This window comes from Cyprinus carpio, chromosome B22 (assembly GCF_018340385.1).
Source record: "Cyprinus carpio isolate SPL01 chromosome B22, ASM1834038v1, whole genome shotgun sequence".
Classification (NCBI taxonomy): Eukaryota; Metazoa; Chordata; class Actinopteri; order Cypriniformes; family Cyprinidae; genus Cyprinus; species Cyprinus carpio.
In genome coordinates, this window is record NC_056618.1 from 10008715 (window position 1) to 10026330 (window position 17616).

At 34.6% G+C, this 17616-nt stretch overlaps 1 protein-coding gene and 1 long non-coding RNA gene across 3 annotated transcripts; one reads left to right on the plus strand and one right to left on the minus strand.

The window, feature by feature from the left end:
• Positions 1-769: 769 nt before the first annotated feature.
• Positions 770-12874, plus strand: LOC109092747. Of its 2 annotated transcripts, XM_042749706.1 has the most exons (5): positions 770-1083; positions 2201-2527; positions 4391-4717; positions 6909-6942; positions 12649-12874. In XM_042749706.1, exons 1-5 carry the CDS (start codon positions 951-953, stop codon positions 12677-12679), a joined length of 852 nt encoding a protein of 283 aa, XP_042605640.1. In that variant the 5' UTR covers positions 770-950; the 3' UTR covers positions 12680-12874. The 2 variants fall into 2 exon arrangements, with proteins under 2 accessions (XP_042605640.1, XP_042605639.1); XM_042749705.1 differs by lacking the exons at positions 6909-6942; positions 12649-12874 and adding an exon at positions 5133-5249 and having other exon boundaries at positions 772-1083.
• Positions 12875-15172: 2298 nt separating this feature from the next.
• Positions 15173-16714, minus strand: LOC109092746. The gene is made up of 3 exons (XR_006158025.1): positions 16351-16714; positions 16197-16258; positions 15173-15266 (listed from the first exon to the last, which is right to left on the minus strand). It is a non-coding gene; the product is annotated as an uncharacterized LOC109092746 (long non-coding RNA).
• Positions 16715-17616: the final 902 nt, after the last annotated feature.

A 17616-nucleotide genomic window follows, 5' to 3' on the forward strand; every position in this document is an offset into this window, starting at 1 on the left:
TGCACGTTTATCTAGTCCCTTATAGTTAGTTGTTGTGCTGTGTGGTCCCGGAGAAACAGTGTTCTATGTACTTGTATATGGTTGAAATTACTTGACTTGACTTGACTAGTGAATCTTAGTGTTTAGGCTGTCGACAACTACAATAAATATGTTGTGTGTTTTTGAGAGTATACTAGACAATAAACATTATCCTGGCTAGTATACACTAGAACATAAAATATCAAATATCATTAGAGTATCAAAAGAATATCATTGTTTTTATGTATTTATTTATTTGAAGATAGTTTTGTTTAAATATTATTTCTATAGCTCTGGTGTGAATGCAGAAAGATGCTAATTGCATATTATACACAGTCAGAGTCTGTAAACACTTGGATGCTTGTCTTTTTCTCTTCTTAATTTCTGTCACCATAGAAAACTGGGATAAAGGTTTAGGCCAAAATCAAGTCCTCAATTATACAAATGTATATCAATTATATACATTTGACAAACAGTATAACTGTCTTAATAATCAGGGCATGCAGTGCTCTCTTACTCTCTTTTTTGTGTCTGTGAAAGCTATATAATGTTTGAATTCACACAGATAATTAATGTCTGTCACCAAAATAATAAAACGCCAAAACAAAATAAATAAAAATAAAGTAAATTAAAGTAAGGTTCAATTTTTAGACAAAACCAATTATTATGTACTAACACTATCAAGTTAAATTTTTGTAAACCATGCACTAACACTATCAAACAGCAAACAGCACACACACAGCACTTTACAACCAGCACTAATAGAGATTAAAGAACATGACGACACGTCTCATACATCTGCTGCAGTGCGCAGGGATCCTCCCAAGTTATAGTTTTACTTTCATTCGTGACACAACGGTTTCTTAAAGCACCAGTACACTGGATACCAGCCGCTGTGAAACAATAATAATAGCTAAGAAGTAGAAGACGCAATGGCTTCGGGTTTACTGAAGAGAAAGAACTTAGCACTTTGTTTCAAAATCTGCATTTATTTTTTAGAAAACCTAATGAAAAGGAAGCTGCTCTTTGGTTCGCCATTATTGTTCTGCTGTTTGCTCGACCATGGTAAGACATTTAGGCTTAATAGCTTTCTTTCGGTGTTCTAACGATTTGTGGTAACTGAAATTTGCGGTTAAAATGGTGTTTTCAGTAAACAGTAGACTACAAACATGCGATTCGTGGGCACAACAGAAGCTATCATAAAAACCTAATTTACAACTGCGTCAGGGATTAAATTGTAAATCATAACGGGTAACATCATGCAGGAGCAACAGGCCTTCGGTTTGTCTTCTGCTTTAACAGTATCCTGTAAACTGCATTGACGAGTTAAATTGGAAAACATTGTGACAAAAACTTAATTCAGCACCATCCAAGAAGTAATTTACCTGGCTGTTACTAATACTGTGGAAAAGAAATATATGTATTATAAATGTTACAATTAGGCTATTTTACTCAGTAAATATTGATAAAATACACCTTTATGGCATTCCATAGTTTATTATTATTATTATTACTATTTCTATAGCCCTGGCAATAAGGAGCATGATTTGGCATTATTATATTATTATTATTATTATTATTATTATTATTATTATCATTATTATTATTATTATTACTATTTCTATAGCCCTAGCAAAAAGGAAAATAACTACCCAACAACAACACAATTTAATTTAAAAACAAAACATACTTTATGTGAAAATAACTAATAAAGAAGGTGCTACCAGCAATGAGCAGGGTTGCCAGGTCTGCAAAGGCAAACCAGCCAAATTCTTATATTTGACAGTAATGCATATAATTTGTATTTTGCAGTAATTTATGTATTTATTTATTTTGTATTTTATTTTATTTTTTGCACAACCATGTCAAGGAATTTATGGCGATATTTTTGTCTGTAGTACACCTCAAAACATTGTTCAGACGTTTTATTTCATGACATTTGTCTGTTTTTCTTTTTGTTTGTTTGTTTGTTTTTTTGTCCTTAAAACACTCTTTTGTGTAATTATTTCTTACACATCTCATCCCAAGCATCTCATCTTTAAGAGGAAGTATTTGATGTGTCAAACACACCTAATGCTTTTGCCAATAATACAGAGGAACAGAGCAGTTTTATTTCATAGAATCAGCATTCATTGGGAAGAAATGGTGAATTGATTAAAATTATGATTAATTTCTTCTTCAGGTGCCTCTGGTGTTGATACAGACATAATGTCAGTGTCTGTGATGGAGGGAGATTCAGTCACTCTACACACTGGTGTTGAAACAAACCAACAAGACAGAATAAGATGGTATTTCAATTACACTCGCATCGCTCAAATCACTGGAGATCTCAGTTTTATCTGTACAGATGTTCAGTGTAATGAAGGTACTGAGAGATTCAGAGACAGACTGAAGCTGAATCATCAGACTGGATCTCTGACCATCCTAAAAACACAAACCACTGACTCTGGAGTTTATAAAGTACAGATGAGCAATGACATCATAAAGAAATTCAAAGTTACTGTCACTGGTGAGTATCATTTTAGTCAATTATTATTATTATTATTATTACCACAATTATTAAAAATAATCAAATATTATCACCAATTCACTTGAATATATTTAGAAAAATGATATAAATGGACCCAGTAAAGGTTTTGTGTAATTATTTCTTACACATCTCATCCCAAGCCTCTGTTGTTAATTCCAAATAATCAAATAAAAACAACACATTAAAAAAAACAACTAATTCCGACTGGTCCACCTCTGATGATTGTGCCAGGGTAGTTTTACACATTTTAGACATTTTCATTCACATTTTAGAAAACTGCAATCAGTGATTGTATGCACATTTTAGAAAACATAAAAAAAAAAAAAAGAATATATAATTAAAATAACTTTTCCAAAATACAAGTTGTGTATGATGTGTTAGAAGTGTTACTGAATATATTACATGTGCCATAAAGAAAATGTGGGAGTACAATGTAATATCAATGTAACAATTTATAATGAATATCCCATTTACAGCTTAAAATCATGTTTCCACACTTAATTCACATCTTTACATTTTATTTGCATGATGAATTCCATGTGTTCAAATCTTTTTTATTATTATTTTTTCACACTTTGAGAAAGTCCCTTAATTTGCTCTGCGAATGTCTAACGTAATTCCAACATAAAACCAACTTTACCTCACCTACCATCAGCCAGCAGGATCAGAGTCTGGATCTGCGAAAACAAAACCAACCCTACCAACCCGTTACGGTCAAATATAGTGCTGCTAGTATTGCATCCTGATAGGTAGCATATAGGCCTATTGTAAGAACAGAGGTGTTGTGCCGAAATGTGTGACCTGGTGAAAAATGTGACCAGGGGTTGCTTTTCAGCAAATGTTCACAAAGGAGTGACAGACATAGAGGAGACGCTGAAGTGGAATAGAGCAATATAGCACTGCTGTTAAACACTTCCAGACAAGCTAGATATTGTAACGATTATCTGAATGCTTGTAAACAGAACACATAAAACATTCATGCTTTGTAGGATGTCAGTGGGTTTCACTATTGTGATTTAGGTAAAAAAATAATCATTAAGTAAGACAAGATCAACTTGAAATTAGTGCTCCTGCCAGGGCGTTACGGTTCAAAAATGTCAGAACTTCCATGCGACATTTATTGTTCTATTACAGTTAAAGCACCACTTTATATTTCTCAAGTGAACACACTAACATACCTATCTTTCACAACTACATGACAAATTGAGTTTATTTATCAATTTATTTAAAAGCCAAACCTATTGTTTTGCTACACAAGACATTAATTGATAAAAAGTTGCATGCATGACATTTGGACCCTCCAAAAGATTGCAGCACCATTTGAATTGAATGCATCTACAGATGTCAAATTTATTTCTAAAAATGTTTGTGGTCTGCTGAAGAAAGGCAATGTACACATTTGGCATAGCATTTAATAATAATTGTTTTATTATTATTAATTTAATTTTTTTTTTTTTTTTTTTTTAGCATACTGAATGTTTTTTTCCAGCGTTCAAATCTTCAGTTGTCTTCAGTATGAAGATGGATCTCAAAATTATACAGTCACTGGAAAGCGTTCAAATATTCAATACAGGGAGATGCACTGGAAAACTGCTCAGTTATCACAAACATATTTTGATCTCGGTAGCAACACAGTATTAAGAATCAAGGTTCAAACTTTTGAACTGGTTCATTTGTGTATTATTGTAGTATTCTCATTAAGGCAAAGTGGATGACATCTCAAACACACCTAATGGTGTTGCCATTAATGCAGAGGAACAGAGCAGTTTTATTTCATATAATCCGCATTCATTGGGAAGAAATGGGGAATCGATTCAGAAATGTGATTCATTTCTTCTTCAGGTGCCTCTGGTGATGATACAGACAGAGTTTCAGTATCAGTGATGGAAGGAGATTCAGTCACTCTACACACTGGTGTTGAAACAAACCAACAAGACAGAATTAGATGGTATTTCGGTGACACTCGCATCGCTCAAATCAGTGGATATCTCAGTAAGATCTGTACAGATGTTCAGTGTAATGAAGATACTGAGAGATTCAGAGACAGACTGAAGCTGGATCATCAGACTGGATCTCTGACCATCATGAACACCGGCATCACAGACTCTGGAGTTTATAAACTACTGATGAGCAACGATATTATAAAGACATTCAGTGTTACTGTCACTGGTGAGTATCATTTTAGTTATTCAGTGCTTTTTCTTTTTAACCATTTTAGAAAACTTTTAGATTGTCCCAGTATTTGTTTTCACTGTAGCCTGTTTGAAGAAGTGAGTTTTTGACTCAATATTACATTATAATTTAGACCAAATCTGTCATGTTTTTACATGCACATCAAACTGACAATTAACACACTGAGTCTTTGTCACCTTATGGATTTTAAACTTTTAAAGTTTGCTGTTAACAGAAAAAAAAAAGTTATAGTATTAGTCAGTTTTCTTGTAAACACTGCTGTTTCTGTTGCGGTTTAAGCTGCTGTTCCTTACAAAACAACATCATACAACTTTCTACTAAATGTCAGTCAAAAGTACTGGTAAAGTTGTTAATCATACCATCTCTAGAAATAATGAGTGTCTGACTTTAGCTGTTTCAGATTCAACTGCTGCTGCTTCTGCTGTTGGTGCTGCTGTTCTGCTGGTTGCAGCTGCTTGTATGATGTAATGTTGCCGCTGGAGATCTACACAAGCAAGATGCAAAGAAAGCAAGTATTGCATACAGCTGATTCAACATGCTGGAATAATGAGATTTACTGTGTGAAAGAACAAACAAAAAAAAACATATTATTTAACAAAAAACAAAATAAAAACAATCAAATTATTTAACAAACTTTTTGTTAAAACAGAAGAAATGACACAGGAGATGGATCCTGACCTGGTGAGACACTATGTACACAAAATCTGACTGTGATATTTGTGACAGGAGTTTGTTTTGGGAGTTTGAAACAGCTTGCTTTGAACTACCATTGTTCTGTGATGATTCTGATATAGGTGGGTTTGAGCCTGTCCTCCAACAAAAAACGACCATATAGGTCTTTTGTGCAAGCACCTTATTACGACCTATATTTACGTTTTAAAGTTAAGCGGCCTCTAGCGGGTGTAAAAATAATAACAGTATCGCATTGTGTCTGTCGTCATGATGAAATGACATATAACGTCATTACCAATCAAAACGCACGTTTATTTAAATGCAATTTGTGGATTTTTTACACCGATCTCACAGTAATTCGTACATATTTTACTAGGTGGCTTATTCGTTCGAATGACCACACCTAACCCCTCCCCCTAAACCTAACCCTCACAGAAATCATGCTAAATTATGATTTATTGAGCATATACATTTTACGTGCACGTCCGGTCTCTGGGATCGAACCCATGATAGCATGATTGCATATCAAGGTATAACACAATAATCTACCAACTGAGCTACACGAAACGCAAATCACAGTGCAAATAAAAGAGTACAAAACATTAATATGAAAACGACCTTTTGCTGATAGGTGGCGCAATTGTAGTATACGCTCTGATGGGTCGTATTTCAGGGATTTGGACAAACGACCTATACGAGCGTATTAGTTGGAGGACAGGTTGGTGGGTTTGACTCTGGGGCTTCTTTGACATCAAAATCGTCTTCAGTACATTTATTCTGTTCAGTCCCTCATGGTCAGACATCCGTGAATTAAAACATGAATACCCTGGAGAGCTGCTTTTTAGAAATTGAAGATGTCATTCTGTCAAACTGAAAGTGACACTGACACTGTTTTTAATGTTCAATAGTGTAAAGCTGCTTGCTTTAAAGCTCTTTTGTACAAATTGCTATATAAATGCCAAATTGCAGCCTGTCCAAACATATCCACATCGCTATGATAAGATGCTTTCTCAGCCCTTTCTCTCAGCCCAAACATATCCACATCGCTATGATAACACACCACATAAACACATATCAACCAAACATATCCACATCGCTATGATAAGATGCTTTCTTAACTGCTGTTTTCTCAGCATACCCATAAACAAAGAATGATTAAAATGATATTAAAGGAAAGTGCACAGCACATATTTACATATTAATGTAAATGCCACTCTCAGCAGCGCAGGCGGCATCAGAATGTTTGCAAATAGTATATCGCTGGTCACATATTTCAAACTTATTTTTACTCCTAAAGTGAATAAGGAAAAGAACTTAAGTATATTGGGGCATATTGGTTTCTGAATGAATGTATGTTTGCTTTAATTTAAAATCATCATATAGAAAAACTAATAATACTTTACTTCTTTAAGAGAGCAGATCAATAACAATGTACTATACCCCCCACACCCAAACATTTGTTTTACCTTCTGTAAATCTGTTTTCTTTCTTTCAGGAGATTGGTGGAGAACCAATGACCCTTATTCATGGTGAGAGTCTACAGATGGTTGTTGTTGAGAGGACATCCCTTGATCAGATTGATACAATGAAGATGGGTGCTGCTGAAGGGGCATCCACTGATCAGATTGAGAATATTTAGACGAATGCTGCTGGAGAGGTATCTGTTGATAAGAATGAGACCAGACTGAGGGGTTCTGCTTGAGGGGCATCAGCTGATCAGACTGAGACCCCATGGATTAGTGTTGCTGAAGGGGCACATGATAATAAGGCTGAGACAAGGTGTTACCTGCAGTAAAACCATGGTAAAGGGATTATTACAGCCATCAAGACAGGAACAGTGTGTTTCCAGTACTGCTGATCTTTAACTCTTAAATGCATGAATGTTTTATAAGGAGTGAAATTATTTCCTCACAAATCCAAAATGTCAGGAACTCGCACAAAACAGATGCTGTGCAACAAAACAATGAGACTAATCTTGAGAAGAGATCTCCAAAGAGAGCCAACAACATCACCCCCCTTGCTCATTTATGACCCCCTTCTCCCCCCTGCCCTCTCTGCCTCTCCCTCTCACTCTTTTCCCCCAAAATGTTTCATTACCACATATCATGTATCTTGGGAATCTGTTGTTTTTTTCCCCTTCATGTTTGGTATCGTTCTAAAGGTCTCTGTGTAGTTTGTAAAATGGTCTCAGTCACTTATATACTTATTATATTCATATATAGAAAGATTGAAAATATATATATATTTATATTCTGTTATATTACACGTCCCTTTGAATGAGGGGTGTGGCACAGACATATATAGTATATTGCTATTTGATTTGATATATATATATATATCAGATATATATATAAAACTGTTTTGTCTGCACGAGCAACATGACATTTTCATCATAGTTGTGTTTAGGGGATATGCATGAGCAACATGACATGTTTAAATTAATCTACACCCCACCTCCAGCAGCACGGGGGTGTTGGAATATTTGAGCCTTTTAAACTTCTTTTTGCCCAAATTGAAGAACGAAAACGAACTTCGCTTTGAAGTATATCAGCCTTTTCAAGTGTGTGCATTTGAACACAGAACTGTTGCAGTGTTTGGCCCCAAATTGAAGGTTTTCGTTTCCACGAAAACGAAAACTTCATGTTGTTTGAAGTATCATCAGGGCCTTAATTAGTGAAGAGGATATGTGTATCCTGATTAAAGCTTTAATATAGTACATCAAACTCACACACTCATACTTTTAGATACGCTGTTCTTTGTAAATGCTACTGCTTCTGTCAGCTTTTAATTGCTTTTATCCTGATTAAAGCTTTAATATAATACAGCAAACGCACACATGTCCATGTTTAGCGCTTGTTAAAATAAGTGTCTTATGTGAAAATAAGTGTATAAATGGAACAGTTCATTGTTGGAGCTGATAATCTGAATGAGAGAGAGAGAGAGAGAGAGATGCAGAGCAGAGTGTGTGTAGAGCAGGGGGACAGGGATGAGAACAGCTGCTTCAGAACATTGATTATGAAACTTGGATCCATTAGAATCGTTAGATGACAGAATCGCAATTCATATATGAATAGATTTTTACATGCACCCCTAGATTTCTTCCTCTCCTCTAAAGCAGCACAGCATGGCCTCGCCCCCTTTGTTGCATGTTCCCAAGGGGCGGGGTTTGTCTGGGTTTGTAATGTCACAAACCTGGGAAGTAACTCATTGTAAAAGACGATATCTCGGTTTGCATTGAACTTTCAGCGCCGCAACTTTGCAGACATTGTTTATGCTCAAACATCAACATTACACACTAACTAACTTTAAAAAAGTGAAATTGTAATCAACCACCCCTTTAAGAGTCTGTACAATCATGGCTGTCTCCTGCATTTTTCAGAAGTTAATTCAGTTGAACAGTGCAGTTGTCATTCAAGTACAGAACACCGGTCTGCCATGACTGATGGCATCTTTGACACTAGTTACCAGCAGCTACTGGCTGAACTATGCAAAACTGTTTCACTCAATAAGGTTCTCTACACCATTCTAAGAAGTTTCTATTGAAGCCCTGCATATTGTAAAAAATATTGCTCATGGATCCTGTTTCACATAATTATATGTAAGAGCTAAGGAAGATTTTTTTATTTTTTTTTTTTTGATGATGATTTTAATGCAAATTCCAAAATGGCAAAAAAAAAAAAAAATCTAAAAAGACCAATCTTGTGATTTTTAGCCAAACTGTTCAGAAGTTAAGATCTAAAATGTCTATTTTTATATGTTTGACCACTAGATGGCACTGTGCTGAAACTGCGCATATATCCTCAGGCCATGAGTGGTATAACACAGTCCAAATTTGGTTGAATACGCTAAAGCATTGCAAAAATATAGCCTCTTGACCATTTTGCCACAGTTTTCGTTACATTTGTTGATGTGCTTTACAAGAACATCTTTTAAAATAAAAAAAATCAATATCCCATCATCAACATAAAATGAACATAACCCAAACCCATAAAAATAAAAAAAAAAAAAAAAATAAAATAAATCAATAAAAAAAAAATCTCATTTGTTTTCATTTTTGTTTTTTGCATTTTCTGTAATCATTGATTCAACTCATTGCTTATTTTATTAATATAACATTTTATTGTCATTCTTATGACACAATTTTTAAATTGACAGATAATAGATCCCAGCAGATGGCACCATTTATCATTTAAATCTGTACTAACTGCTAGAAAGGTTTGAATATATTAATATTATCATCAATATATTAGAATCTATTGTGTGCATCTCAGACACATAATTTTCACTTGCTGGATGATAATATGTATGTGAACCGTTACACACCAGTGTATAATGGTACGCGTATCGTGTACCATACGGTTCACAGGCAAATTCCAAATGGAAGGAATCATCCCTATCACCATGGAGTGGGGACTAGTTTAGAGTGAGCAGGGCATGTGTGTGCCATTATGTAGTCGTTTGGAATGCACTTGTACCTCATTATCTTCAGCTACCACATTACCCACAACAATGAAGCACGGTGTCCATAGTTCCCGTGAGAACACAACATCTCATAAAATCAGTATATATCATAAATGCAAATAAACATACATTGTTGTTTTATATGTTGAAAAGTGTTATACGTTTGAAAAGTTTATATATATATATATACGGCAAGGGTATATATATATATAATATATATATATATATATATATATATATATATTTATAAACTAATATGTATAAAACTTTTTAAAATATAAAATGTCTATTTTTTTATGCCGGTGTCCATCAGCGAATCTGATGACGGGAACAGTCAGGGCATTTTATTTTTATTTTTTTAATAGAACTCCAACTGTATTTGTCTATTAGAAGAAAGTCATATACACCCAGGATGTATTGAGGGTAAGTAAATAATGCTGCAAATTAAATTTTTGGGTGAACTTTCCCTTTAAGGTGGGCTCTTTTGACCGGTAAATGAGCACTCATCGGATATCCCTTTTCCACATGTTGATATGATTCTTTATGGTCTTAATGAAATGTCTATAACATACTTTGGTTAATATTTCTCAATGGTAGTATAAAACAACACCTTTTTTTTTTACCTTGCTAAATACAGCTCTGCACACAGCAAGCCATTTTAGTGAATCCATATTCTAATGACAATTAATTTCACCCACCCTTACCCCCATTTACTTGCAGAACATGATAACATTCTCTTGAGACTGTTTATTTCAGCCACATTTAGCTGCATTTAGCCACAGAAATTGCTAACTGTCATGTTATTAGGAAAGGCAATTTGCAAAGATTCATAAAATAAACTTATACTCACTTCTGTAGGTGAAGCTGGATCACAAATGATTCACTTGAACATAGAAACATTAAGGTACAATCCCTTCAAAAACAAACATAATCCACTGTACCTTCAGCGGCTCAGATGTCGGGAGTAAATAATGCACATGGATATAGCCATGTTCATTGCTATATCCAACAACAAAACACTTAATTCAGTTAGGCAGAGCCGATCTTGCCTAAATGCAAAACAGAAAAAACACAAAACATGAATGTTTTTTGAATTTGGCCAGTGGTTATGAAAACATGAATGATCATTTATTTTAATGTGGTGCGCTGTCGCCCTTTATATGTAAAAATCAGACAAATCATGTAATGTGAATGTCCTACAATCTTGCTCGAGTGAACTTGCCATAACCTTCTGTCACCAATCCATCCTGCAATCTGAACAAAGCAGCAATTGAATGTTACCCCAGATAGTGATCCGACGACTTCAAAAAATTTTAAAAATTGTGTAGTGTGAACTTGGCATTACTGCTCAGGAGTTGTTTTACCAGCAACGGCAAAACACAGTATAAATGAAAGTGAGTAAAATTGGTTTAAGAAACTGTATTTCTATTGAATTTTGGTGTATTTGTTTCGTGTTTTGCCTTTGGACATCAGCGGTGTTATGCTACTGAAGAAATTAATTTTGATAGCAGTGTTTCTCCTTTAAGTAAGTTAGCTGACTCCCCAAAAACTGATAAAACCTTTAAATATTTCAATTATTATTATTAACCACACATTTGCATAATACCATATATTTTACAACAGTGAATCGTACATTGAATGTATTCTTAAAATGATTCTAAGGCATTGTCAGACAAAGAAAAAGGATCTTTATAAAATAGGATGTGATATAGACAAGAATAGGTCTTCTGCAAACTCTGCTAATGCTGGAACTGAAACCTGCACTGCGTGAGAATGTATTAGACTCAAACTTCAAAGTTCGTCAAAAGAGTTTCCTATTAAAAATGATCAAATTAAAACATACTTAAAAAAGATTGAAGTTTAATCACTCATGCTGACAGGCGCAAACAAAAAAAAAAAATCATAACATTCAACAAACAAAAAAAAAAAAAGTATAAGATATAATAAATCATTTAAAATAAAGAACATACTGTATATGTATAGGAAAACTGAAAATGCAGACATAACAGGAATATGGCCAATAATATATTAATATTAGCATGAAGTGAATAATTTCCTGAATGAATTTATGGCATAGAGTAGTTTGATTCTTTTTCTTTCTCCCTTTAAACGTTCATTTATTGTCATTTCTGTTTATGGTTAGTTGTATTTTATTCATTTCAGATTAATTCTTACCCACAGATACACAATTAAAATTAAAATCACTTAACAGTAAAATTGCTTCTTCTGGAACTACATTGAAAAAGTTTTTTGCACACTGACATGCATCTGACATTGCTGAAACGATAAAGAGACACACAACATGATCTTACCAACTTATGGGCATTTCTTTTGTAGAACGTTGGCTCATGTATCATGACAACATGAGTGATCTCATCTTCACAAATCTGAACTGTTTGAACAAAAGGTGGTTGGATTAATGGATTAGAAAATCATTAATATATATACACACAGTTTGTTATTTTATGTCTGCCAAGCTGAATCATTGATGCACACAATTAATTAGAGATATTTAATAAAGCAATTTTAAAATTCCAATGACATGAATACATAAAATTTTAACACCATCCAAGTAAAACACTATTTAGAAACTGCATGAATAAAGAGAGCTGCTCAGGGCAGATCATTGCAAAAACCAATAACCACACATACTGTACTATTTAGAAACTGAATGGTATCACATTAATGAATTATATTTAATTATAATGAATTATCAATTGATGAAAATCAGTAGGTTATATTTGCCTTCTTGGCCAGTTTTTCTACATTTCCAGCAGATGCAGAAGATCCCAAATCCAGCGATAATCAACAGAGATCCAGCAGCAGCAACAGCAGCAGAGATCAACACTGTCAGATAAATTGATGTAAGTTATTGAGTCTGATCCACAAAAATAGACAGAGGTCAGCCCAAAGAATTAACTTTAATATCAGCACTCCCATACCTGCACATGTGTGACAGAGTTGACTGATGTCCAGATGTTGAGTCTGGTTGCTGATGGGATTGTTGATCACACAGCTGTAGCTGTTTTTATCCTGATATTCCACCTCCAGAGGTAGAGAGAGACTGATGCTGAGATCAGACACACTGATGCTGGACAATAAACTGTTTCCTTTGTACCAGGAGAGAGTCACATGACTCACATTCACCACTGAACACACCAATGAACAATATGATGATGATGAACAGTGATGATGAAGAACATTGTGAAGAGTTACTGGTGATTACAGGAACAGGCAGCTGAGCTGAAAACATAAGACAATAAACAGAAATATGGATACAAATAAACAACTTTTTTTATGGTTTAGTTTGTTTTTATACAATCTGTCCCCTCTAACTAGTTTTATACATGAATATGTGTATGGCATGACAAATGATCTCTACTTACCGTAGACAGAAACACTGAATGTTTTTGATGACAGTTTCGCTCTACGTATCTGTTGTTCATAGACTCCAGCGTGTTTAGTCGTGGTGTTTGTGATGGTCAGAGATCCAGTCTGATGATCCACCTTCAGTCTGTCTCTGAATCTCTCATCAGGAACATCATATGTTGAAAAGTTTTGTTTCTCATTGCTGATTTTAACTATGAGAGACTTTTCAGCTCCATATTTCCATGTAATGTCATCACCTCCATGTAATTCAGTAACATTAGTTTTTAAAGTGACAGAATCTCCCCTCCATCACTGACACAGACTGTATTTCATTTGTTTCTGCACCAAACACACCTGATGAACATGAAGAGGTTTTGTCACAGATTAAAGTTCCTGTTGGTTTACAAATCCTGAAATAAGATGTTATTATAATTTACAGATGAACTAAAGAACATTACAGCAGCATCAGAGGGACAAAATGAAAGGTGAGACATACTCTATCAAAAATAGGTTTGTGTTACCCATGGAATTTTAAATTGTTTAAAAGTTATTTGCTGTGGAGCAAAATCAAAGTGTAAACTTACACAGTTTAATTGTGCTGAATATTTTTAATCTGTAGTAAATTAGACACTTAGTATAATGTCAGTTTAAAAAAAAAAAGTAACAAATTTGAATGATGGTTTATTTGGTACAGACAGTAGCAGATGACAATTGCTGCAGCTCAAAAAAACATAAGCTATAAAAATGTTTTTATAACTTACCAATCTGACAGCACCAGCACAGACAGAACAAAGCAAATATGTCAAACATTTTCTTCAACGGTTCAGTTTCTGATCTAAGAAGACTATCCTCTTAAAACACTCAAGCTATTTGTGAATCCTCCCACTTCTGTGTGGGAACCTCCTCGTTCACACTCTGCATTTGTGTATGATATAATGTTATATGGCCCTTAGGAGTTGAACTGTTCTTAATGGGTAAAAATATTTTTATCATTTAAAATAAGCCTACTTTTTTAAGGTAGTTGCTTTACTGTGTTAAATGGCTAAAAGTATTAGAATATTGTGTGAGCTGTGGATAAACTTCATTTCATGGTAAAACTGAACAAAAGTCTTGTGATTTTTAAATGGTTGTGTATATTATACAGTTCTTAATGTTAGTGAATGGAAAAAATCAAAAATACAAAGTTAAAGCTGTCTGACCTCACACACTTTTGCTTTCACTGATGTTCATCTTCTGAGTCAAACTGAGAGCTGCTATCTTTAAAATGGACATGTGTGAGTCCATTAAATGCATGAACCAGACACTGATATCATTCACATAATAATGGGCGAGTCAAACTGTAAATGTAAAAAAAAAAAAAAAAAAAAAAAAAACGGTAATGCATTAAGATTCTATACAAATGTGGCTGTCACATGCATATTTCAAAAGCTCATTCAGTTGGATAGTTTTTATTTGACTATGCCATTTTTAGACACTGTAATCTATCTTTAATTGAGTTGTTATTGTTCAAAGAGGCACCAGGGGGCAGCACAATGATCAAGCAGACCTGTGTCTTTATTTTGTGCATTCATTATGTATTTATAGCGCACCCTATCGGTAAGAGTAGTGCTATTATTAGAGATGTGTTTTTCTGCTTTTGCTTACAACAGACTAAATCGTGTGAGATACTATACAGTGCACTCGATATTCCTTTATATTTTGTAAAAAGAATAAAACTGGAACAGTAAATGACAGGTAAATGACAAAAGGTGTGATTAATATTTAATAATGAGCGTTAGGTAAATTTCCATGTCATAAGCTAAAGAAAGAAAATTTTACTTGAGTTTCTGAAAAAACAAAAATATGATACAGACAAAACAGTGGAATCAAAAAATAAAATAAAATCCAATAAAAACTCTAACTACAAAAAAACACTAGATAAAAACCTCCAGTATGAGCTCTAATGGCAAAAATCCAGTAGATACAGTCTTTTTGATCATCGCTTTTTGGGGACATTTTCATACACAGCGTCAGTCTTTGATTTCTGCAAGGAAACACAAAATCAATCAATCAGGAAACTTGCTGATGTAACAGAACTACTTTATAACTGACTTCAGTAGGACTACTTGTAAAATTCTCAGTAGAGCATCATTTTTCCAACAATTTTAGTTGATCTTGTTCGTTAAGATGATTTTTAATGTGCAACAACATAAGCTAACATAGACCAGCAACAGGATATGACGTCAAAAATCTTCATCACAAATTCTGAAGGTTTCTTACAAAAGCGAAATGGCTTTGAATGATTGTCTTTCACACAAATGCAACACCAAAGATACTTGCTGCAGCTCGGCTACAGATCAACCAATGACTGCTAAAGCTGCATTTGACCTCAGATGATCATGAACCGCAGAGCAGCTGCAGCTCGTGGTCAAAGCACAGATTAACAGCTTTGTGTTCTTCTTTCCTTACTGTGCAAATCTAATAGTAGAAAACCGACTTTGTAAAGGATATTTCAGGATGACAAACCAATTTATTTATAAGTAGAACTGTTTAGAAACCATGATTTAAATTAGTAGGCCACAGACACATCAGGAGCTGGCTTTATAGCGGTTTTACATATAGGTTACAACTTATAACACCTAATTCATGATATGTGTAAATAAATCTCCTTTCTGTCAGACAGCAGCAGGTCAAAAAATATAAACGGGTTGTCTATAAACTAAAGATGCATAATGAGGCAACTACACAACTTCACTGATTATAATGTAAAAACTTACACTAAGGAACAAAGTACACAGGCTTAGTGTACACAGCAAAAAAAATTATTTTTTTAAACTATTCTTTTGATGTGGTCTTTACTGCAGGTAACGGTCGGGCCGATAGTCCACCCACGTCTGTTCACTGACCATCTGATGCTGCAAACTTCAATCAGACTGACTGCAACACGTCTTTTTGCAACACATAATGTTCTTACCGTTTTTCGTGTTGCTGGTTTACACAATGCTGAATCAGTTCTGTCTTCCTCTTGAGTCAGAGCTGCATTAACAATAATACAGACATGTTAAAATGACACTAGTATCAAAATGTGTGTTTTAAAGATAAATATTCATGCAGCTTGTTCTCCTGACCTGTTTTTCTACATTTCCTGCAGATGCAGAAGATCACAACTGAAACAATCAACAGAGATCCAGCAGCAGAAGGAATCAACACTATGTAAAATAAAGGTAGGCCCTGATCTGGAATCGACAAATTGAACCACGTGTCAGTAAATCTGTTTGTCTGATCTACAAGAAACACTGAAACATCAACACTGTATAACTAAGAGATAATCTTAATCACATTAATATCAGCACCAACAAACCTGGACATGGCAGACAGAGTTGAGTGATGTTGAGATGTGTGGTCTGGTTTCTGATGTGATTGAGCACACAGCTGTAGCTGTTTTTATCCTGATATTCCACCTCCAGAGGTAGAGAGAGACTGATGCTGAGATCAGACACACTGATGCTGGACAATAAACTGTTTCCTTTGTACCAGGAGAGAGTCACATCACTCACATTCACCACTGAACACACCAATGAACAATTCTGCTGTGATGATGATGAAGAGCAATCTCTGGTAATGTTAGGAGTGGGTAGAAGAGCTGAAAAACATGAGTGAAAAAAATAAAATTCTAAATCTAAAAATCAGTTTTATTTTCGGTGTAGTGTATTGACGGTCTGTGAGTGTTATATTTTAGGCATAATGTTGATTACCACAAAATTTATTTCCATTTGCCCCACGGAAAAGCAGCAGTCTGGGTTACAATGAGGCACTGAATGGGGTTACAATGAGGCACTGAATGGGGGTGATTCGTAAATGTTAAAATAAAAACTGTTTCAACAGTAGCTACAGTAAACCTGTTGTGTGTGAAGTTGTATATAATTGTACAACTTGTTTGCCCCGACTAATTATTTTGTGTTAATCAACAATGCCACAAATGCTAATTTAGATTAACTTCTAAATATGTTTAGGATGAGACAAATGATCTCCACCTACCATAGACAGAAACACTGAATGTTTTTGATGTCAGTTTTGCTCCATTTATCTCTAGTTGATATTCTCCAGCATGTTCAGTTGTGATGTTTGTGATGGTCAGAGATCCAGTTTGATTCTCCAGCTTCAGTCTGTCTCTGAATCTCTCATCAGGAACGTCAAATGTTGAAAAGATTTGTTTCTCAATGCTGATTTTAACTATGAGAGACTTTTCAGCTCCAAATGTCCACAGTATGTCATCGTCGTATTGTATTTCAGTTACACCAGTCTGCAAAGTGACAGAATCTCCATCCATCACCAACACTGACTGTATTTTATTTGTTTCAGCGCCAAACACACCTGATGAACATACACGAACA

Bases quoted from the DNA above. Each gene is read 5' to 3' on its own strand.
- LOC109092747 (XM_042749705.1), top strand. From the start codon at position 951: ATGGCTTCGGGTTTACTGAAGAGAAAGAACTTAGCACTTTGTTTCAAA. The intron at 1,084-2,200 runs GTAAGACATTTA...TTTCTTCTTCAG, and splicing joins CTGCTGTTTGCTCGACCATG to GTGCCTCTGGTGTTGATACA. The intron at 4,718-5,132 runs GTGAGTATCATT...GTCTGACTTTAG, and splicing joins ATTCAGTGTTACTGTCACTG to CTGTTTCAGATTCAACTGCT.